The following is a 22,935-nucleotide window of genomic DNA, read 5'->3' as shown; positions in this document are numbered from 1 at the left end:
GTGAATGCGGAGTGAATGAATGTTTAATTATTCACTCCCCTCGGAGTGAAATTCACTCCGCAGGGGAGTTTTCGCGGAGTAGATAATTTTTTATTAATTTAATCCCTCCGGAGTGAAATTCACTCCGGAGGGGAGTTTTAAAAATATTATTAATAAAATATAACTCCACTCAATAAAATCGAAGTAAAAATTCGCGTATTACATTATTGATCAGCTGATATGCACACACATACACACATACATATTTAGGCACACACGCGCACTCGCACACATTCAAACTCACGTACACATTTGTACACATGCACGCATTTGCACACACGCACACATTTGCACACACGCACAAATTTTCACACATGCACACACGCACACAAACACCTTCACACACCCAAACACACACATATTGTTTAGCAGTTTAATATAAATTTATTTAAGTATTAAAACTCCGGACCGGAGTGAATTGGGAGTGAAATGAAATCCACGTCACTCCGAGATCACTCCGCTAAAAAAAACTCCCAATTCACTCCGCATGTGGAGTGATTTTTTTTAAAACTCCGGAACTCCGAGTGGCGGAGTGAATCCGGAGTGAATTTGGATTTTATTTCACTCCCAATTCACTCCGGATTCACTCCGGATTTTTTACAGTGTAGTAAACCCTGTCGATATTTTTTTTTTCGCGATAACAATAATTAGGCAAGATCATGTGTGACCTGGGTTAATTCATTGCGCAATCATGTCTGAATATTTTTCAACCATGCGCAAGCGCAAAGAAAATTAATTGTTGATTTTGCATAAAAAAAAAATTTCAAACTTATAAAGAATTAATTTTTTTTTTATAACTGCTGCCTTTAAAGTTCAATATTCGAGCGTCGTGTGGCGCGAGTAAAATAGGTCTTTCTCTCGATAGCTCGACGAAACTATAGAACGATGTCGAAAAATCAGCTGTTGGACTTTTCAGCATGATTTTACTGTGCTGAAAAGTAATTGCCTATAGGAAATGTATACAAATTACCTAGCAACCGTCGTTCACTCGAGTTAGAAAAAGATAGTGATACTTTTTTCTCCATATACTCCTACTGTCGCATTTATCCTGAAATTCGCACATGCGCAAATAGAAAGACGACAATTGGAAACCTGCATAGTGATCATATGTTTCTTATTCTTATTGAATATCATAACTTGTGTGTTTGTATTGTGAAAATAATATTATTATCATATTATTAATCGTTCAATAAAAATTTTCACATTATTAAAAACAGTCAGAGATTTTAATTAATAAAATTAATAAACTAATTAATAGAATTCAATTGAAAAATAAAACATGAATAGATTGTTATTATTTACACTTGTACAATTGTTTATATTTAGAAGGTAATTTTTTATTCTCTAAATGATTGAATTCCTCTCGATTAAACTTTAAAGGCAGTCGTTATAAAAAATATTGTTCGATACAAAGGATTAAAAAGAGGGATACGGTATGCATGTATTGTCAACACTCGTCTAGGGATATGTTACATTCACAACGAGAACTCGTACCTACATCTCTCTCGCACTCGCTTCGCTCGTGCGAGAAAGATGTATGTACTCGTTCTCGTTGAGAATGCGGCATAACCCAAGACTTGTGTCGCCAATCCAAGCATGCCGCAAACCCTCTTTTTAATCCTACGTATCGAAAATAGCTATTTTAGTGTCATCCCATGCAAGGTTACGAGTGTTGTGACGGTCATAAATGTGCCTCTTATTATATCCAAAGTACTTGCATGACTGACGAAGCCGGGAGCAAAAGAGCACATGATTTATTCGACAATGTGGCATTGGGAAAGAAATAATTATGATATACACTTCCATGAAGGCAATACAAGATGCGATTATTTTGGAGGCAATCCTCTGATACAAATTTAAATCCAATATATTTTTTAAAATTAATACATTGTAACAGACGCATCGAAAAGTTATTTTTTGTCGATGTTTATGTATCCCATTATCTCATTGTACGTTTTTAATTTGGCATAAACAATAAATAAAGACGCAAATTAATCTATACACACAAAAAAAAAATTATCGACTGAAGGTAAATATTGTTGATTCAAGAAAATTTTTTTGGAGACCTAAATTTTCTCAGATAAAGTAGAAATCTTTTCCAACCAAGACGAATTCTCTTGGCTCAAGAAAATCTTGACTTGGTTCCCGAAAACGTTTGTCTTCAAAAATATTTTCTTGACTCAAGATATCTGTTTTTTCTGTGTAGTGATTTATTTTTCATTAAAAACACAATACTGTACAAACAATCTTATTGCTAGTAGATGCACGGAAAAAAATGAACTATATAAATTGAGAATAACCATATAAATATTTTGTACGAAATAAAATATTTAATTTTCTGTCTAACAGAATTTTTTTTTCACTGATACATTAATTAATTTTATAAAATAAAGAATCAAAATGTAGCCTATAACTTTCATTAGGGTGGGGATGAAAATTAGGGGGCGGAAGTTGCTTAACCATAAGTTACCTGCCTCAAACTACAGTACACTACTGTAAAGAACATTTCATCCAAGTAAAGACCACGTGTTTTCCATTAGCTAAAAATTAGCCTGTGCGTATATCGTCTATTGTGTAAAACTTATTATTAAAAATATGTCGAGTGTTACAAGCAGTGAAATTACTTCAAGTAATCAAGTTCGAGATGAAGACGAGAATTGCGAGGTAATGGAAATTTCAAATGAATCAGAAGTGTCGGTGGTTTCAAGTAAAAATCGTTTTCCAAGGTCGGTATTCAAGAACGAACACGGAAAAATTGCGAAATCATTCATAAAAAACAGAGTTAAATTTATGCTTAAAAAAGATTATTCAGTTGAAGGAATACTTAAAAATGCCGTCCGAGTTGGCAATATTAAACTGGTCGAGCTGCGGATTCGTCAAGGTGCAGATGTTAATGGTTCAGGACGAAAAGGCCGTTCTCCACTTCACTTGGCAGCCCAGTATGGACATCACGAGATTGTTAAACTTCTAATCCAAAATGGTGCGCGAGTCGATTCTGTTTTAACTGGACCAATAAAAAATGGATATACGCCGCTACATCTTGCTTGTTTAAACAATAAAATTAAGTGTGTAAAAGTACTATTGAGGTATGGAGCAAGTGTTACCCCGAAATGCGCCGATGTTCACCATCCAATCCACATCGCGGTATTTAAGAACTTCGTTGAAGTAGCGGCATTGCTTTTGAACAATGGCGCAGACGTAAATCTACGATTCAACAATAAATTCTTTCATAATAAATGGAAACAATCAATTTTTTGGAAGGACATGGATTTAACGCTGTTACACTACTCGATTGCTCGAAAATACAAAGAAATGACAGCATTATTGTTGGAACATGGAGCTGATATTCATTTAAATACGAGGTCGAATAAAACATCATTGATGCACGCTGTTGAAGCAAAAAATGTCGAGTTGGTTAAATCATTTTTGGCGAAAGGTGCAAATCCCAACGATCGAGATATTTATGGTGAACCAGTAGCGTTTTACACGGTCGTAAACGCCAATAATCAATCTGTGTATTATAATAGAAAAGAATTTTATGCTGATAGTGAAAAATTGAAAGTATTAAGACTTTTATACGCTGCCGGAGCTGACGTCAATGCGAAATTTCGATCAAACGGATCTGTTAATTCACTTATTTTCTACACGTCTAGGTATGGACAGATTTTGGTCACTCTATTTATACTTCATCATATCAAATTCGATTGGCGGAACATTGATGTTCCAACAATTATGGTTACAAAATTTCGAGAGGAAGCTATCTCCCCAAAGGATCGAGATAATTTCCGATTCATTATATCTTATCGGCAAAGTTTTAAGATTTTGAAATCAATATTATTGTACTACGTTTTTAGTAGACACATGATTGGTTTCCCAGTTAAAGAAGAATTATTATCTGCAATACACTCTCCAGAACACTACGTGCGCCAAGGATTCTTCAAAAGCAGTGTCAAATCTGTTAAAAAAGACCTTAAAAAAACAATCACATATTTAAAACAAACAACGATTGGAAATACTAAAATTTCTTTATGGCATCTATTGACTTGTAAAATGACGGAATTAGTAAGACTTTCATCTCATAAAGATTTTCAGAGTTTATGTCTGGATGATTATTTTGATGAAATGCATTATTACTATGATCACATGATTGATAATCGTTGGGAAACTGCCATCAAAAGAAGAACTTCAATCGAAAAAAGTAGCGAAATAATGTCTGATTTATTTTCCAATCATTTACCGTATGATTGCTACGAAACAATCGCATCATTTTTAAATGATAAGGAATTAGACGATTTTATAAGAAAATGTAGTAATGATAAAATTTGTTAAGTTTGATTAGATTTTATGTATTTATATTTTATAATAAATATTTAATATAATTTAAATCTTTTTGTTTTTTTATTTCGTTGGCTAATGTTTAATTTTTTTTTATAACGTTAAGTCCTTTACTCCTTATTTATGGTAAAAAAAATTATTTTATCTTTTATTCCCTTTGCAGAAATAAAAGAATAAATTTTATTTTTTACGAATTTATAAAATTCATTATTTTTTTTTTATAACTAAAAAATTTTTTAAGATGCGACTGAATCACTAGTAGGTTTCTCAAGGAGGTCTTCAGTAAATTCATATTTTAAGTCTTAAGCAAGTTAGCCCACAAAAATTAGCCAAATCGGCGGTGCCAACTGGAAATTGATCGAAAAATTTTAATTTTTTGAAATTTCGATACCAAGTAGGATAATAAGAAATTCTAACAAGTATCTAACGGCGGTCTCAATTTGTTTATAAATAATAGGCGAACAAAAAAAAACGTAAATTAAAAATTAAATATCTCTGAAACTATCAATCTGGCGGGTTAAGTTTTCACATAAAATTTGTAGAGCTTAATAAAATCTACAATTTTGCTTTTGGGTAAATCCCCGTCAGACTGATAGTTTATTAGTTATTAACAATCGAAGTTTTATAAACAAATTGAGCTAGCAAGCTGAAAGATCAACCGATTTCATTTTTTCTTTTTTCCACATATTTCTGGTAATAAAAGGAACATTTTTAATATTTTTCAAAATTTTTGTCTCAAAAATTTGATTTTTAAAAATCAAAAAACCGCTTTTTCTTTGGAAGCCAATATCTCCGAAACTAAATTTACTACAGCACTCGCACCTATTCTAAAAAATCTAGAATTTAATTGCGAAAAACTCGGCTATTTTGAAAAAAATTAATTTTTGATTGGGGTCAAATAATAGCGAGTTGAACGCGAGCGGAGTTTCGATAAAGCGAGCGCGTTCGCTACCCGGACTGATGGTAGAGGGGGATATCAGTGGAGCACTACTGTTGAGTTCCCCCTCCAGGAGGGACCCAATCAAAAATTAATTTTTTTCAAAATAGCCGAGTTTTTTGCAATTAAATTCTAGATTTTTTAGAATAGGTGCGAGTGCTGTAGTAAATTTAGTTTTGGAGATATTGGCTTCCAAAGAAAAAGCGGTTTTTTGATTTTTAAAAATCAAATTTTTGAGACAAAATTTTTGAAAAATATTAAAAATGTTCCTTTTATTACCAGAAATATGTGGAAAAAAGAAAAAATGAAATCGGTTGATTTTTCAGCTTGCTAGCTCAATTTGTTTATAAAACTTCGATTGTTAAAAACTAATAAACTATCAGTCTGACGGGGATTTACCCAAAAGCAAAATTGTACATTTTATTAAGCTCTACAAATTTTATGTGAAAACTTAACCCGCCAGATTGATAGTTTCAGAGATATTTAATTTTTAATTTACGTTCTTTTTGTTTGCCTATTATTTATAAACAAATTGAGACCACCGTTAGATACTTGTTAGAATTTCTTATTATCCTACTTGGTATCGAAATTTCAAAAAATTATAATTTTTCGATCAATTTCCAGTTGGCACCGCCGATTTGGCTAATTTCTGTGGGCTAAGTCGGCGTCATCAGTCTTTGGAAAGTCTGAAGCAAGACTTGGGTGTAAGATAACTTTTCGTGGCTAAAAAAATAAAAATTAAGTAATCAACTATCGGATCTTCTGGATTCAAAATTTAAGGATTTGACAAGACATTGAATGGGCAAATGATGATTAGTTTTAAAAAGATATTTTATTTTAATAATCATTACAAAATAAAACGATCAGTTCCAGTGTGTCCACATGCTGGCGGAGTCGGACTCTGTGAAATGGTACAGCATTTACAAATGTGGGATTACCTCTCCCTGAGTGGCACTACTGATAATCGAATAATTGAATACGTGGACCAACAACACGAGCACTTTGTAAATCCTACAGTAGTCAAAAATGGAAATTTCATGCCACCAAGTCTTCCTGGTTACTCAACAAAGCTCAAGGACCAAGCGATCCTCGACTACGAGTTTCCTCAGGGCAAAGAGTGGCAGCGGATGTTCAGCGAAGGAATTTACCCCAAGCAGATCGACTAATTATTCCCACATATAATAGTCATTAACATTAATCATTAATATCACATACTGTACATTGCTAATTTACTTTTATCAATAAATAATTATCCAATACAGTAAAGTTTAATTAAATTTAATCAATTAATTAAGGAAGTAAGGAAATGAAGTATAAAAAAAAATTAATTAATTAAGTGCTAGACCTAGACCTAGATCTAGACCATTCTACTAATTCCTAGGATCAATATTCGTTGAATATTTATTTATTTATTTACTTTAATTACTCTATTGTTTCATTAACTCGTCAAATTGAAGCGGGATTTCACGTAATCAGTCTGTAATTTATAAATAATTAATTATTATTATTATTAATAGTCGAGTAGAACTTGAATCAAATAATTTTATCCAGGTGAAAAAATATTGTCATTAGTCATCATCAATTTCATCGTAAAAAATGTCTGCTGGCAACAATAATGGAAAGTCATATTTTTCAAGACCCACTTTGTCTTCAAACTGACGTCAATTCGGTAATTTAGCTCAATATGGGCGTGGGCCCAGTTTCGGAGGACAAAATGTCAGCAAGACAAAAATAAAAATTTGCTGTCAATTTTCTCTTTGATAGAAAATCTAACCAGCAAACTCAGGATTCAGGTTTCCCAAAATCTACGTTTACTATCGGATGTCAAAACCTCAGCAGAAGTTACAAATTAAAATTTACAGTCAATTTGCACTCATAATGTAATCAATGAACTAAACAACAAAAATTGACGTTTATTTGATGTAAAATCTAACTATCAAACTCCGGATTCCGGTTTCCCAAAATCTACGCCCACTATCGGATGTCAAAATCTCAGCAGAAGTTACAAATTAAAATTTACAGTCACTTTGCATTCATATTGTAGTCAATGAACTAAACAACGAAATTGACGTTCATTTGATGTAAAATCTGACCATCAAACTCCGGACTCGTTTCCCAAAATCTACGCCCACAATCGGATGTCAAATACCAGGAAACTTTACCTAAAAATCTCTGGCTCTCCAGGACTCAATAAAAAATAAAAAAATTCAAACTCTCATATATTTTTTCACCTGGATATCATTTGATAAATTAATCAGACACGAGTACTTACACTTACGAACCACATGGAGTTCGGTTTAAACATTTGTCGCTTAATAAATCCCATTTTTTCAACGGGATATATAACATGTAAATGTAAATGATTTACGGTATTGAAAGGAGGCCAGTGGAAACCTGTCCGAGTTGCTCCAAGATCAAGGCCCTGCTGCGCCGCTACAACTTCAACAGTATCAACTATTTTGTCATCTGTAATCAGCAATCATTTAGATGTGATATATAATACAAATAATCTTTTGCCATCACATTCAAGTATAATTTTAAAAATCCAAATAATTACACAGAGGTTCGTCTTCAGGTTTCAATTCTTTGGCATTCGCGATATGATTCTTTGGAATTATCAGATAATGATGATCTGATGCTGGGTTTATATCTTTTATACAAATCAAGTCATCATCCTGAAATTAAATATAAATTTTTTATATATTTATATATTAATTAATATATTTATTTAAAGTGGAGTTACCTCGTAAATGCTCTCGGAAGGCGATTCGCCTTTAATTATTTTACAGAAAACACAACCTTCTTGAAAAGTAGCCATTGTTATTTATATATTTTATAAATAAATTGACTTATTGATAAACTGAGTAATCAATTAAATGGCAGTAAATATATTATTTTATATATTTATGTAGATATACATTGGACGGTTTTTATTTTTACAATTATCTAGAGTACTCTAGACCACTGACTTGATATATTTCTTGTCAGTATATATATATATGTATATATATATGTGTGCGTATGTATGGATGTATGGATGGAGTGACAAATAAAATGGTAATGACGTTTGTACGATTCGTACAGTGCATCTGCGCACTGCAATTATTTACTGTATATAATTAAATTTAATTATTAATTTTTTCATTTTTATTCTTATTTTTTTTTTTTTTTAATTTTTTTTACTGGGTACTGGGTGTAGAAAAATTTGAATGCAATTTTAATTATTTTTTTTAACACCCAGTTTTTCAATCTGATATTTTTTAAGCCGAGATTAAATCATTGTTATTAATAAATATATTAGGGTGGCCCAAAAAAACCGACTATTTTTTTTTTTTGAGTCTCTTATGAAAATTTGTTGATTCAAGATGTTTTAAGAAGCCTCTCCAAAAATCAGCTCGATAAAAAATTTTCAAGAGGTCGCTCACGAATTTTGAAAATATCAAAAATGATCGAAATTTGGATTTTTATTTAAAAATTTTTTTTTTTCTCGTGGCAGCAATAGTTTATACTTGTAAAATCATGACTATGCTGAAAATTTCAGCCCAAAATTTAAATATTTGAACGGCGCTCAAGAATTTTGAATGTTTCCGAGCGCAGTCTCTTGGACGTTTTTGAGCGACCCTTAAATATTAATAATAAAGCTTCTCGATTTTTTCACCATCAATTTGCATGACAATGAATGAAAATATAACCCGAGAAATAGAAATTATAAGTTATTTACATACTTTTTTATTTTTTAATCCGATTTGTAGGTTTTTTTCGCTTATTCAAAACTTACAAAATTTTATTGTTTAAGACTGTCCTGTATATTTTTGGTTATGCAAAAGTTATATTTGAGTGAAATGACAATAATTGAGTTATAAAAACTAAATCAAACTATTAGTTACATATTATCAGTTAATATTCGAAATTCTTGAGCGCCGTTTAAATATTTAAATTTTGGGCTGAAATTTTCAGCATAGTCATGATTTTACAAATATAAACTATTACTGCCACGAGAAAAAAAAAATTTTTTAAATAAAAATCCGAATTTCGATTATTTTTGATATTTTCAAAATTCGTGAGCGACCTCTTAAAAATTTTTTATCGAGCTGATTTGTGGAGAGGCTTCTTAAAACATCGTAAACCAACAAATTTTCATGCGAGATGGTAACAAAAAAAAATAGTCGGTTTTTTTGGGCCACCCTAAAATATATATATATTAGTGTGTTTCAGAAAAAAAAAATTTTTTTTTGGTTTGCAAAAATTGAAAGTCTGAAAATAAAAATTTTCGTGGCAATCCGAGCTCTTAATAATAATATTAAGGTTTGCCTCAATCCATTTTTCTATTTTCCATTTAAATAACATGGGAAAAAATTTTTTTTTCTTTTTAGAATTTTCTAGCTTACAGACCACTCACGGATTTTTGTGCGCAATGAAACTTTGTGTAGGAAATTGAACGCTCTACAAAAAAAGTCTCTTATCATTTTTTGATAAATCCCACTGTTCAAAAGTTATATAAGTTTCAAGTCAAATTTATAGTAAATTTTGAGATCTTTTCACTTTTCCGACGAAACTATCAGTCTTATCAAAAAATGTCATAGAAACTTTTTTGTAGGTAATTTTATTCCTTACAAATTATTATAAATAAAATTTTTCGAAATTCCGCATTGTTTTCAATTTATTTTCATTTCAATGTCAAGCTCTTAAAATTAATCAGAAATCTTATTTTTTTAAGAGCTTGACATTGAAATGGATATAACTTGAAAACAACGCAGAATTTCGAAAAACTTTATTCGTAATAATTTGTGAGGAATAAAATTATCTACAAAAAATTTTATATGATATTTTTTGATAAGACTGATAGTTTCGCCGGAAAAATAAAAAAATCTCAAAATTTACTATAAATTGGTTTATGAGCTGGAAAATTCTAAAAAAAAAGTTTTTTTTCCCGTGTTATTTAAATGGAAAATAGAAAAATGGATTGAGGCAAACCTTAATATCATTATTAAGAGCTCGGAATGGTACCAAAATTTTTATTTTTAGTTAGACTTTCAATTTTTGGATACCATAAAAAAAAAATTGTTTTTTTTGTTGAAACACCCTAATATATATATATATATATATATATTTTCTAGTGATAATTTGTTTACTTACTCAAATTAAGGACACGCTTAGATAATATTCCCCCCACCCCTTTTTTGTAATTACGGTATTAAAATTTAATTAATTAAGAGTATTCTCAGAGTGGCCTCCCCTTAATTTAAAAAAAAAAAATTCAATGACTCAATCGTAATGACAGTATTGAAATTTTAGTAGATAATTACAAAAAAATTAAAGCATTAATTGAAAAAAGAAAAAAAAAACGACGGAATCAAAATTTTGCTGAGATATAGATTTTTAAAAAAATTTATCAGTTGTCAATTAGGAGTTAAAGGTAATTTGGTAACAGGAGTTATCAGATATTTTTGGCTGAGTTTTTTTCGCAAACAAAATCTCTAAGTACAAAATACAGACTGTACATCGATGCACTACTGTCTAATCTAGCGAAGTGCGCTTCAATTATTAGATAATATTCGTTTGATTAAGAGAAAAACTCGGCGAAAGTTTCCATTTACTGCAGAAGTGTAACAGAGAGATAAGTGCGAACCCCTGGTAAATAAATTTAAAATTTAAAATTATGACAGAAAGATTTTACTGGAATTTATTTTTCATTTCGTTTTACTCCTAATTGATATCAACTGTAACTAATTTTTTTTAAAATCTGTCTCGGCGACAATTGTAACTGCGTTGTCCTTTTTAAATTAATGCTTCTACTTTTTAAAATTAATTATCAAAATTCTAATACGGTCATTGTCGTACGGCATCAATTGAAAAGGACGTTGTTGTTACATCAGTCGAGATATAGATGTAAAAAAAATTACTCAGTTGTTATCAATTAGGAGTTAAACGAAATTTGAAAAATAAATTTTAGTAAAATCTTGATGCCATGTCAAGGCACAGATACCTTTTGAAAGGATAAGACAAATTTTTTTTGTCTCAGTCATCTTTTTCCGTATAAATATGACATGCAAATGTTAGTTCCGGAGACAGAAAAAAATTTGTGTTGTTTTTTTCCTGTCTTATGTAAATTAAAAAATCCCCTGATTAAAAAACTGAATTCGATCGAATTAAATTTTTAATTCTATTTAATTCAGATAAATTCTGTTAATTCGGTGACATAAATTTCTGATCATTCTGTCAACATATTGGTGCCTTATCGACGTCAAAAAGGAGCCTAAAAACTGATATCTTATAGATGTCACAAAAATTACAATTTTTAAATTTTGTATGACAAAATTTATTTTTCAAAATTCGTTCAACTCCCTGATTAAACAACTTAATTCGATCGAATTAAACAGAATTGAATTTTTAATTCTATATAATTCAGATAAATTCTGTTCATTCGGTACCTAACTTAAAAAAAATTCTGTCTAATTCGACAGGAAAACCAGAATTTGTCCAAATTAAAACGAATTTAAATAATTCTATTCGCTTTAATTCGAAAATAAGTCTCGAATTTTTGGTTCTGACTCCGAATTAAACCGAATTGAAACCAATTCAAAATTTTTAAATCGGTTTTATTCTGTTTATTTCGAAAATGATCCTTGAATTCTTTTAAATTCTGTCTTACCGAATTTAACAGAATATTACAGAATTGAACAGAATTAAAATTTTTAATTCGATCGAATTCAATTGTTTAATCAGGGCTCCCTATTGACATCAACTGTAAGTAATTTTTTAAAAATTAACATCTGATAATTAACTTGCCCTTAATTATAATAAAATTACATAATTTTAATTTACTAAAATTAAAATAAAATTTTTTAAAAATAATAATAATAAATAATAAAAGTCAGGTTACATTTATAATTAATTTTTAATTTAAAATATATAAACTGTACATTTATTTATCAGTTATCATTTAATTATTTATACATATACATATACATATATAATATTATCCATATTTTATTAAACTCTTATTTCCACTTTGTATTCATATATATATATAAGGTATAAAAATTTACATTACAATATACCTCATATACTTGACACTCGATCCATACCAATAAAAATAAAAATAAAAATATAATAATTACACCAGCAATGAGCATAAATTAATTAATTATTATCCATAGACATACTGATGCGCCTGGCAGTTTATCGCAACTAAAATTTCATTATAACAAACCTAATTAAACATAAACAATTACATTTAAAATCATCGTGCCTATAATTAATATTACAACTAAATAATTAATTAATTAATTAATTAATATCTTCTCAACACAGAAATCATTGCTTGTAATTTATATTTTTTTTGTTCGTTACATTTAAACTCAGTCTACGAACGCGGTAAAAAATTTATTGTTCAATGCCTATTATTCTTTAATAATTAATTAATAATTAATAATTAATAATTAATCAATAATCTGTATAAAAAAAATGTTGAGAAAAATTTTTGTTCCTTTGGAAGACTAAAAAATAAAGCGAACTATAAATTATTTAATTATAAATTAAACTAAAATTGTTTAAAAATAATTATCATATTTATATTTATTTATATATTGATCCATTTTTATACGTTTGTTAATTTTTATTTTTTAAATATTTTTTATCCCTGATATTCTTAATCGTAAATTAAAAATCAACGGAGTAACGATTGTACTTATATTTATTGAATTTAATATATATTTATATATTTAATTGTTTGTTGCTCCGTAACTAATTTAAAACATCTTCTAACTATACTTGATTAAAATACAAAAATTTCACAGGTAATTTTACCCTCTGTACATTTATTCGCCTCATTAGATATTACGTTCATTAACGAAATTTATTTTAAAAGTAGGTATCAACTTTTTTTTTAATACTGCAAGATAATTCTCGCAACGCAATCGTCTCATTGATCCTCGATGATCCATAATAATAATAGTGGGAGTAGTAGAAGTAGTAGGAGAAGTAATAATAAAAGTGTTATTATTATTATTATTATTATTATTTATAGACGAGAAAACGAGCAAGTGAGATCGAGAGCGATGTATCTAGGAGCTGGTGTGTCCTAGTATAGAGGTAAATTTCAGCTGCCCTGATAAGGCATTTGATCGGGAAGTGAAGATGAGTGATTGTGGTGCGGGCTCTGGTGGAAGTGGGGATTTGTACCGTCTTGGGATAATTCTGCGGCTGGTTCTTCATACTTGCCGCGTTTGAAACGACCGTAGAGAGATGAGTATGGGAGATTGTAATGAATCGCCGCTTGATTTATACTCATGTGACCCAACCTGAAATAATTAAAAATTTTTTTTTATTAGTGAGGAAAAATTTAAACGATACTGAAGTTAACCGACGTTTAAGGGGCCACTGTGAAATTTCACAAAAAAAAAATTTTTTTTAAATCAAAGTGTATATTAGGGTGGGCCGAAAATCCGCTTTTTTTGAATTTTCATTATTAATACCAAAAATATTTTTCCTCGTTCAGAAAAAAAATTTTTCGGAAATAAAAAAAAATTTTCGCCAAATCCCGCTAAAGTTAGAAGTTGTTTAAAATTTTTTTTCCAACACATTTTGATCGAAAACTTAATTCTCTACAAAAAAGATCCTATAATAACATTACGTAAAGTTGATAGTTACTCAGATAATTGCAATTTTGCTCTAAAAAATGTAATTTTTCAAAATATTATTACTTTTTCAGGGTAAAAAATAAATTTTATCATAAAAATTTCGTAGGAAATTCAAATTTCTACAAAATAGACCTAATAAAAATTTATTCAAAGTTGATAGTTACAAAGATAATAGCAATTCTTGGTAAAAACCACCAAATAACGAGAAATGTGACTATCTAAACATAAAACTGCCAGTTTCTGAATAATTATAAATTTCAAGTTTTTACCATAAGACCAATTTTGTAAGAAATTTGATTTTCCATGAAATTTCCATGATAAAATTCATATTTTACCCTGAAAAAGTGATAATTTTTTGAAAAATTATATTTTTTAGAACAAAATTGCAATTATCTCAGTAACTATCAACTTGACGTAATTTTATTATAGGAAATTTTATGTAGAGAATTAAATTTCCGATCAAAATATGTTGGAGAAAAATTTTTAAACAACTTCTAACTTTAACGGGATTTGGCGAGCTTAAGATATCGACCTAAAATTTTTTTTGTTTTCCGAAAAATTTTTTTTTTGTATAAAGAAAAATATTTTTGGTATTAATAATGAAAATTCAAAAAAAGCGTATTTTCAGCCCACCCTAGTGTATATGTTCAAAAATATGTATCTAGAGTTTTATATGAAAATTCCGAATATTTTTAAAGTTATAGTCATTTTTGTGACAGCGCGTCAAGTGACCGCTGCATCGACTAAAAACTTTAAATGCATTTTTCTCGAAACTACTTTTTTCGAACTGGTGGCATCTGTAATTTGCATAAATATCAACCGATTCGCAACTTTTTTTTTTACCGTATTCGTATATTCAGTAGCTAAAGTTGCACGTAGGGGATTTTGAAAATTTTGATTTTTAAGATTTTTTAGGGGTGTTTGAATCCAAAAAAATGATAAAAAATAACGAAAAAATTTTTAATATGTCGCCATTTTTTTTCAAATCCAAATTTTCAAAATTCCCTATGTGCAACGATAACCAAATGCATACAGATTACAACGCAGTTTGGTTTTTTTGTTTCTGATAATCCGTTTTTGAGTTAGAGATGACACCGTGGTGGGGGAAATTTTTTTGTTGCTCCACAAAAATGCTTATAACTTTGTAACAACATGATATTTTTTAATGAAAATTTAGGAGAATTATCTTCAATGTATACTTTAGAAAACAAAAAAAACCCGATCCCCAAATTCCTTTATTATTCCAGTCAAAAAAATTCCCAAAAATCACCTATTTTTCGATCCTCACAGTGGCCATCCCCCTTAATAATTTTTGGATTTTTTTTAAATGATAAATTATAAAAAAAAAAAATATTTTTAAAATTGCACTTATAGTTTTTTAAATTTTCTGTGTGCATATTTTTAGTTTTCATTTTTTTTGTAATTTATCGTTTGGAAAAAAATTCAAAAAATTATGAGATGAGTGTTAACTTCAGGATGATAAAATTTAAGGGAATTTGCGGTGGGAAATACGAGCACGGTACCGAAGTCCAGTAAAAAGAATCTGACTGTCGCTTCACTTTACTAATAATTCATCAAATTATTTTTATTTATTTTAGTAGTGACTTAATAAATTTTTATGTAAAAAATTGAGAGTAATTATGGATTTTATTTATGATACTGAAGTCTGATAATTTTTTAATTTTTTTAAAAACAGTAAATTGTAAAAAAAAACACCTGTGGCTTTTTTAATTTTCTACATGTGCATATTTTTGTATTTTTTGTAATTGATTTGCATACGGAGTAAATAGGAAATTTGTTTTTTTGAGATGAGTGATCTGGATTTTATTTGAATCCGCATTCAATCCGATTCGTAGTTTTAAAATTTAAATAAATTCCCTTAGAAGTAAATTTTACTCCACGGAAATTAAATAAATACACAATCATCTGCTCTGTATTTACTCCGTAATTAATTTTACGTTTTTTCTTTGGGTGAATTTAAAAATCGCGGGCTTTTTAAATTTTTAATTTTGCTTACTCTTTAATTTAAAAATGTCTAGAACAAAAAGTCTGATTTTTTTTTTTACTACGATACCATGCTCGTAAATCTTCACTTATTGTCTAGTAAGTGTTAAATTTTTAACACTAATTTTATAATAATTTTTTGTAAATTAATATTTATAATTAATTATAAAAAAATTTTTCTAATTAGTGGTAAATTATTAAAACACCGAGTAGACAATGGATAAATTACCAAGTGATTAGTAATTTAAAATGATAAAGACTGCAAACAAACCTGACAGCTTCGAGAGCTTCGGTCATAGCATCCTCACTCCAAGGAGTTGGATTACTCCGACTCAATTCAATTCCCTCTCGTTTACATCTCCCGTAGAGAGTACCCGTGGGTATACCGAATTCGGTGGAAGCTCTTTGTACAGAAGTCTGGCCAGACCTTATTGCCTCAAGAGCTCTGTCAAGATCCGCCGGCGACCAAGTGGTGGGACTCGCGTTGAATGGAGCCGCCAATCTTATGCCCTCTCTCCTGGCTATTTTGTACAGCGTACTCGAGGGTATTCCGAAGGCCTTCGACGCTTTGTTCGCGGAAATAGTTCCCGTCCTTAGAGCCTCCAACGCGTTGTTCAGACTCTCGTCGCTCCAGGATTTAGTGGGTCCGTCTTTCTTTGGAGTGTCGATGCCCAGTCGGTGGGCGCGCTGCCACAATGTCGTCGATGGGATTCCGAATGTCGCTGGAATTAATTTTTGTTGTTAATTTTGAAGTTTAAAAGTAAAACTGGGAGCTGGGGTTGAGCAGACAATTACCCGAAGCTTTTGTTAAACTCATGTCGTGATTCCTGAGGGCGTCAAGTGCAGCGTCCATGTCTTCCTGTGTCCATGATTTAGAGCCATGATGATGTCCGGAGCCTCCCGAGTGACTCCGTGAATTGTTTTCACCGGAATTTGAATGAACTGAACTGCCGGACGGCATCAAACCCAATAATTCGGGTGTTATCATCATCATATTGTCACCCTCAGCTGCATGTTTAGAACTAACGCTCGCACAATCCGACATATGACTGTCAATGTCTATTGTGTCTGATGAATCCATCGTGTGAAGTGTTTCAAATTTTATTTTGACGTTATCACAATTTTGTATATCTGAAATTATATTTATATTTAATTAGTAATTAAAATTAATTAAAATTTATGATTTTTAAAATTAAATGAAAAATATTTTTCCCAGGATAAATAAAATTATTTTTTTTTTTTTTAATATTTTAGTTACAAAAAAAATTTAATTTAAATTTTATTTCTAGATCAATATTGAGCTAAAATTTAAAAAATCTCATAAAATTTTTTTAGATTTAAAATAAACTTTTATTAAATTTAAAAAATTCAAAATTTGTTTTTTTTTTTTAATTTGGAGTTTTTTTATTGATGATATTTTTTACTGAATCCCAAACTTTGATTCGTAGTCCAAGTGATGCAAAATGATCATCATTTTAATGTTAAGTCAGATCACAAGAAATTAACCAATTGCTCGTAAATTGACGTCAAAAATAATTTTATCAACATTTTGGTCAATTTTTATAAAACAATTCCCCGGAAAATATTAAATGTACACGCACTTGTGTAAGTAAACTATTTACTAAATAAATTTGTAAAAAATTTATTTTTACTTCTAAGACCCGAAATGAGTAAGAATTTTTTTTTTTTAAATTAAATTAGCGTAGGAACCGGCATTAAAAAAATTACCGCTGGTCAATTGACTATTTCTCTGCCTTAAATCACTAGTCCAAGTACTTGACAGTCCATATAATTCCTCACAACTTTTTATTATTTATTTTAAAAAAATTACTGAATAATTTTAAAATAAAAAATCGAGTTCTGAGTTTACTATCCACTAAATTTTAATTATTAATTATTGATATCAATAATTGATGACTAAAAATACATGAAAAATATTTATAGACAAAATAAAATAGTATGGAGACATAAAACGTAACAAAGTAACAAGTAACTGACAACTGTCGAGACTAAACGATAGTGCGTGGGTCGTTAATATCAAAAGAATAAACGGAGCAAATCTAATCGTAAATAGTTAACTACTATTAGAGCAATTACTGGTTAATTCTTCTATGATCTAATGAGAGGAGTTGATAATTACGCACAACTATCTTGAGTATGATGATGATGATGATGATGATGGTGAGGAGGAGGAGGATGAGGAAGAAGAGGATGAATGGGATTACCTGTAGAATGGTTATCAGTATCCCTGAGATGTGTGATAGTGGTACCGACGAGGGTGGCACTCGGCGGCGTCGGCTGAGTCTCTGGTGGTAAGTCGACTTCGCCTGGATCCGGATGGTGACCGTAATGACCTAGACCTGTGTGACAGAACATGTCACCTTTTAATTTAAACGTGAAGATGATCTGCTCTGGGTAAGATAATTGTTTTGATAGGACGCCCCACACCCGTCGTCCGGAGGAGTTATTTTTTTATTATTTATGGAAATATTTTAGTTCTTGTTTACGACCAAAGGCTATGGAAAGTTTTGTTTTTTTGTATGACGGCACAGTTTTGCGTGGAATTTTTTGATTGAGAAATTTTTGTGGAAAAATATTTTATAATTTTTTTATTGCAACTTTTATTTTGTTATTTAATTCAATTTTTTTTGTTTTTAATTTTGTCAGCAATTTTATTGCGAAAATTTTATTTTATTATTTTATTTAAATATTGAAATTTTCTTTAATAATTTAATTGTAAAAATTCAGTATAAAAATTTCCCTCATATTTTTTGAAAATTTTATTTTTTAAATTCCGTGAAAAATTTCGTTGCAAAAATAAAATAAAACAATTATTACTCATAATTTAATTTAAAAATTTATCTCATATTTTTTTAAAAATTTAATTTAAAAATTCCTTTAATATTTTAATTATAAAAATTAATTACAAAAATTCCATTGCAAAAATAAAATAAAAAATTATTACTCATAATTTAATTGTAAAAATTCAGAATAAAAATTTCCCTCATATTTTTTTTTAAATTTAATTTAAAAATTTCTTTAATATTTAAATTATAAAAATTCATGGTAATTATATAGAAGTGGGGCTCCCCTGTTTTTTGGCCATAAAAAATCGAAAAATAGAGTTTTTCACAAATTTTTTTTTTTCATTTTGTTCTACTCTTCGGCGGATTTATGAAAAAAATTAAATCAACAAAAATTCCATTGCAAAAATAAAATAAAAAATTATTACTCATAATTTAATTGTAAAAATTCAGAATAAAAATTTCCCTCATATTTTTTTTTAAATTTAATTTAAAAATTCCTTTAATATTTTAATTATAAAAATTCATTACAAAAATTCCATTGCAAAGATAAAATAAAAAATTATTACTCATAATTTAATTTAAAAATTTTATCATAAAAATTTCTCCCGTATTTTTATTTCAAATTTTTTAAATAAAAAAAAAAAAAAACTAAATGATTAAAAAAAAAAATAAAATCGTAAATCTATAACTCATCTCTTTAAACAAATACTAGTAATACCGTTGACAATAACAGCAATAAAAAAAAAAGTAAATAAAAATAAGAATAATGTTTAAGACAACGTGGACGTCTCAGGTGTGGGGCGCAGGTTTTGCCTTCAATTGGCTTACCGTTATTGTTGTTTGTGCCGTTACCGTTGTTGGTGTCTCGCTGGCAGGATTCCAGGATTACTGCTGCGTCTCCTCCGCACTCCTCATCCTCCGTCTGCCAGTCACCCCGGTGATTCTGTGGAACATCCGGTACGAATTTAGCATCGGGTTGCTTACAGTATCAGTTTGTCAGTGAGTATAGCCCAGAATAAGTAATATAAAGACAAGACTACGAGCGCAAAGACCGCCGACTAACGGAGACGGGGAATTAATAGCCGGCGAACCAATCGCTCGTCCCTTAAATAATAAATAAATAAATAAACGAACCTCTTTGTCGTTTTCACAGCCGAATCCTCCAGCCCCAGTGTTCTCGTTATCCTCCTCTTTGTACCTGTCGTATTGTCCCCTCGAGTCAGTGCTAGTCGGTCTTCCAGCTCCTCCTCCAACAGCAGCCTCTCCAACGCCAGCAACTCCACCAGCGAATCCCGTTCGCTGTCGTTTGTACTTTGGGTGATGTCTCTTAAGTTTAGCGTAATTGAATCTCGATGCACCACCTCCTGGTTCTCGTGGTGACGAGCTCAAGCTTACTGTTGCTGGCGCTTCCTTACTCTCCGGCACTTCGCAGAGTCCTTTTATTTTTAATTGATCCGCCGTTTTCAATAGTGACTAAAAAAAAATAAAAAAACATAAATTAATTATTTTTTTTTACAGCATAATTACTAATTACTGATAAATACATAAGTAGGATTGGGTGCAAAGTAAAAAGAGTTTGATGATAAGGACAGAGGTAGGAAAGAATGGAGCAGAGTTGAGTGTCGGCGGGTGTGTTCTTAAATCAACCCTCGGGTGGTGCGATTAGAGCTTACGGTAGTTGTAGTTGTAGTAAAAGTAGTAGTGTGTAGTTGGAGCGATTGTACGAGCCGGGGTGTCGGCGAAGGGAAAAACGCCCGCAGGAAGAATGAAGAGGAGAGCAAAGTGCTGGGCGGGTGAGCAAGAGGACGAGGACGAGAACGAGAACGAGGATGGGAATGAGAGTGCGAGGGAGTTGAGGCCTCGACGTGGCTGTCGCGACCCCAGGGCCGTATCGACCACCCCCATGGCCCCACTGGGCAACCCCTGGCTCTCAATTTCCTACCCCCCGGGCTCTTGTTCGCCCTCTCGTATATCAAGGCTTGGTCGGTGACTTTTCGTGCAGGACATCCAGCCCCCTCTGTGTAGCTGTCGTTATCACGGAGCTTTGCTTGTGTATGTCAGCGGGCAATAATTATCTGGTTATTATTTTTTTTACAGAAGACGTGGGGCAAAATGGAGCCGCGGTCTGCCAGAGGAAGATCCCGAACTGAAGAAAGTGGTTTTGGTAAACGCGGGGTTTTTTAAAAAGTGTTAGAAAAGAGGAGAATGAAATGATAGCAAGTTAAATAAAATAAAATAAAGGGAATTGACGATAACGAAAACGTAAACGTAGTCGACACGCAACGGCCGGACGCCAGCGGAAATTCGAAGTAGAGGGAGGACTGAGGAGTGTTGAGGACATGGGAGAGAGAAAGAGGGATTCAGTTTGCCGAGAGCGATGCAGAATGGGTGGCGACGGCGGTGGTAGCGCAACCAAGCACCGCGCGACGAAGATAACTTTATGTCGGGACAGAGAAACTGACTCAGACAGCGATAGCAGAGTCGGAGTCAGAGCCAGAGGAAGAGGAAGAGGAAGAGGAAGAGGCAGAGGCAGAACCAGTGGCGCGGTTGAAGGGAGAGCTGGTGAGTTGTCGGGAACTCGAGAGCCAACGCCAGAATCCCAACCTCACCAATCAATACTTAGGGTTCAAGGGCATCGCCCGAACAATTATACCCTGACTAATTGACACGAGGAAAAGTCTGCGTCTAATGTCTAATAAATCAGGGAATTTTTTTTTCCGCTGGGAGCAGAGAAAATTAATGAGCTGCGAGGTAGATCTGGGTCCAGGTCTAGGTGATGAAGGATTCGGAGTAAGAGATCGCAGCTGCGGGTTTGCTGTGAAAAAATACGCGAGAAAATAAAAGTTTTTATCGCAAGTCCAACAGGTGCAAATCCGTGAAAAAGCTCAGCAAGAGCCAGTTTCCGGAGCAAGTGGATAGAAGTAGGATAGAAAAAAAAAAGGTGAATAAAAGAAAGAGGTCGGGCACGCGATCTTGAGGTAAGAATGCGCAAGAGGTGAATATTTTTCTTGGCCTCGGAACTGGAGCCGATAAAAAGGACATAAATGCTCGTGAGCGAGTGGTAGTCGAGGGTGGATAAAAATAAATCCCACGAGCTGGGAAATGGATGAAAGTAAAATAAAAAAAGGGTGAAAGTTGTACGGGTTGCGGATATGACGTCATAAAGGAGCGATAGTGTAACGGGCGCAAGCGTCTTTGGGTCTTTCTCAGCAGACTAGTGTCTCTGGTCTCTTTCTTGCCCTCTACTCGTTCTCAGCACGGAGTGAGTTACACGTAATGTTCTTACTGAATGGAAGACCACGTGCTTGAACGACGCAAACGACAAGTATCAAGAAGAACAAGAACAAGACGACAAAACGTGGAAAACGATTTGTGGAAGGGGTTCAATGAAACCGCTCATTTTTCGTTTACTCGCGTCTTGTTCGCGGATCCGCGATTTAAAGTCCGTATTTCATTTTATAAAAACTAAATTAAAAACTTGAATTTTACCGGCCGAAAGTTGCAAGGGAAAAATTTACTGCAATTAAAAAAATTAAACTAATAAAAAGTTTGCCGACTTGCAAAGTACAAAGTTCCCGGATGAATTTTTAACTTTATCTCCACGGAAACAACTTTTTTTTTTTATTTTTTTTTACTAAATAATAAAGTTTAGTTAAGTTGAAAATAACATTAAAGGCTACTCGTTTTCAAATAAAATTTAAAGGGAAATGGCTTTAGTTTTAGTCACTAGTCTGCATTCATTGGACCCAAGCCAGCCGCTCCACACATGGATTAGATATGCGGCCCATGGTGCCGAGTATGAGTATAGTTCCTCTGTCTGCTTCAGTCGAGAGTATAGATGCCGGTTTTAAAATTATTTTTCAACTTTTAGGTCTACGCACACTCGTGTAAAACTTGTAGCCGCACTAGACTATAGTCCAGTCTGAAACTCCGAAAATTCTGCAAATTTCGTTGGCCTGTGACGTCACCGTCACCCCAGGGGTTGATAAAAAAATAAAAACCCATTTTTTCAAATATTTCATAGACAAAAAAAAAAATTTTTGAAAAATTTTCAAACAAAAATTGTAGAGAAAAAATGATACTGAAGTCTGATAATTTTTTGAACGATAAATTATAAAAAAAAAAAAATTTGAAAAAATTGCACCTGTAGTTTTTTAAATTTTCTACATGT

At 31.4% G+C, this 22,935-nt stretch overlaps 2 protein-coding genes across 6 annotated transcripts in view; both read right to left on the bottom strand.

The window, feature by feature from the left end:
• Positions 1-6,573: 6,573 nt before the first annotated feature.
• LOC130670102 (adenosine 5'-monophosphoramidase HINT3-like) lies at positions 6,574-8,354 on the bottom strand. Its single transcript, XM_057473303.1, has 4 exons — positions 8,055-8,354; positions 7,869-7,986; positions 7,584-7,777; positions 6,574-6,788 (listed from the first exon to the last, which is right to left on the bottom strand). Exons 1-4 carry the CDS (start codon positions 8,127-8,129, stop codon positions 6,750-6,752), a joined length of 426 nt encoding a protein of 141 aa, XP_057329286.1. The 5' UTR covers positions 8,130-8,354; the 3' UTR covers positions 6,574-6,749.
• Positions 8,355-12,209: 3,855 nt separating this feature from the next.
• The window catches only part of LOC130670266 (protein bric-a-brac 2-like), a 35,057-nt gene continuing 24,331 nt past the window's right edge, over positions 12,210-22,935 (bottom strand). For 4 of the 5 annotated variants that reach the window (XM_057473587.1, XM_057473588.1, XM_057473585.1 and 1 more), the window contains 6 exons: positions 19,899-20,237; positions 19,593-19,707; positions 18,183-18,338; positions 16,753-17,088; positions 16,229-16,679; positions 12,212-13,614 (listed from right to left, as the gene is read on the bottom strand). In XM_057473587.1, coding sequence (XP_057329570.1) covers positions 13,413-13,614; positions 16,229-16,679; positions 16,753-17,088; positions 18,183-18,338; positions 19,593-19,707; positions 19,899-20,237 — 1,599 coding nt within the window. In that variant the 3' untranslated portion in view covers positions 12,212-13,412. Of the gene's footprint in view, positions 13,615-16,228; positions 16,680-16,752; positions 17,089-18,182; positions 18,339-19,592; positions 19,708-19,898; positions 20,238-22,935 lie in introns of all 5 variants that reach the window. The other variant, XM_057473586.1, reaches the window with a different exon arrangement.

This window comes from Microplitis mediator, chromosome 6 (assembly GCF_029852145.1).
Source record: "Microplitis mediator isolate UGA2020A chromosome 6, iyMicMedi2.1, whole genome shotgun sequence".
Taxonomy (NCBI): Eukaryota; Metazoa; Arthropoda; class Insecta; order Hymenoptera; family Braconidae; genus Microplitis; species Microplitis mediator.
Note: the sequence above shows the minus strand (reverse complement) of the source record. Positions and strands in the feature narration are given on the sequence as shown.

What these genes read in the sequence shown, in the direction of transcription:
- LOC130670102 (XM_057473303.1), bottom strand. Translation starts at nt 8,129, where the DNA reads ATGGCTACTTTTCAAGAAGGTTGTGTTTTCTGTAAAATAATTAAAGGC. An exon ending in CTTCCGAGAGCATTTACGAG is followed by an intron (nt 7,987 to 8,054) that starts GTAACTCCACTT and finishes ATTTAATTTCAG; the next exon opens with GATGATGACTTGATTTGTAT. An exon ending in ACCTGAAGACGAACCTCTGT is followed by an intron (nt 7,778 to 7,868) that starts GTAATTATTTGG and finishes TGCTGATTACAG; the next exon opens with ATGACAAAATAGTTGATACT.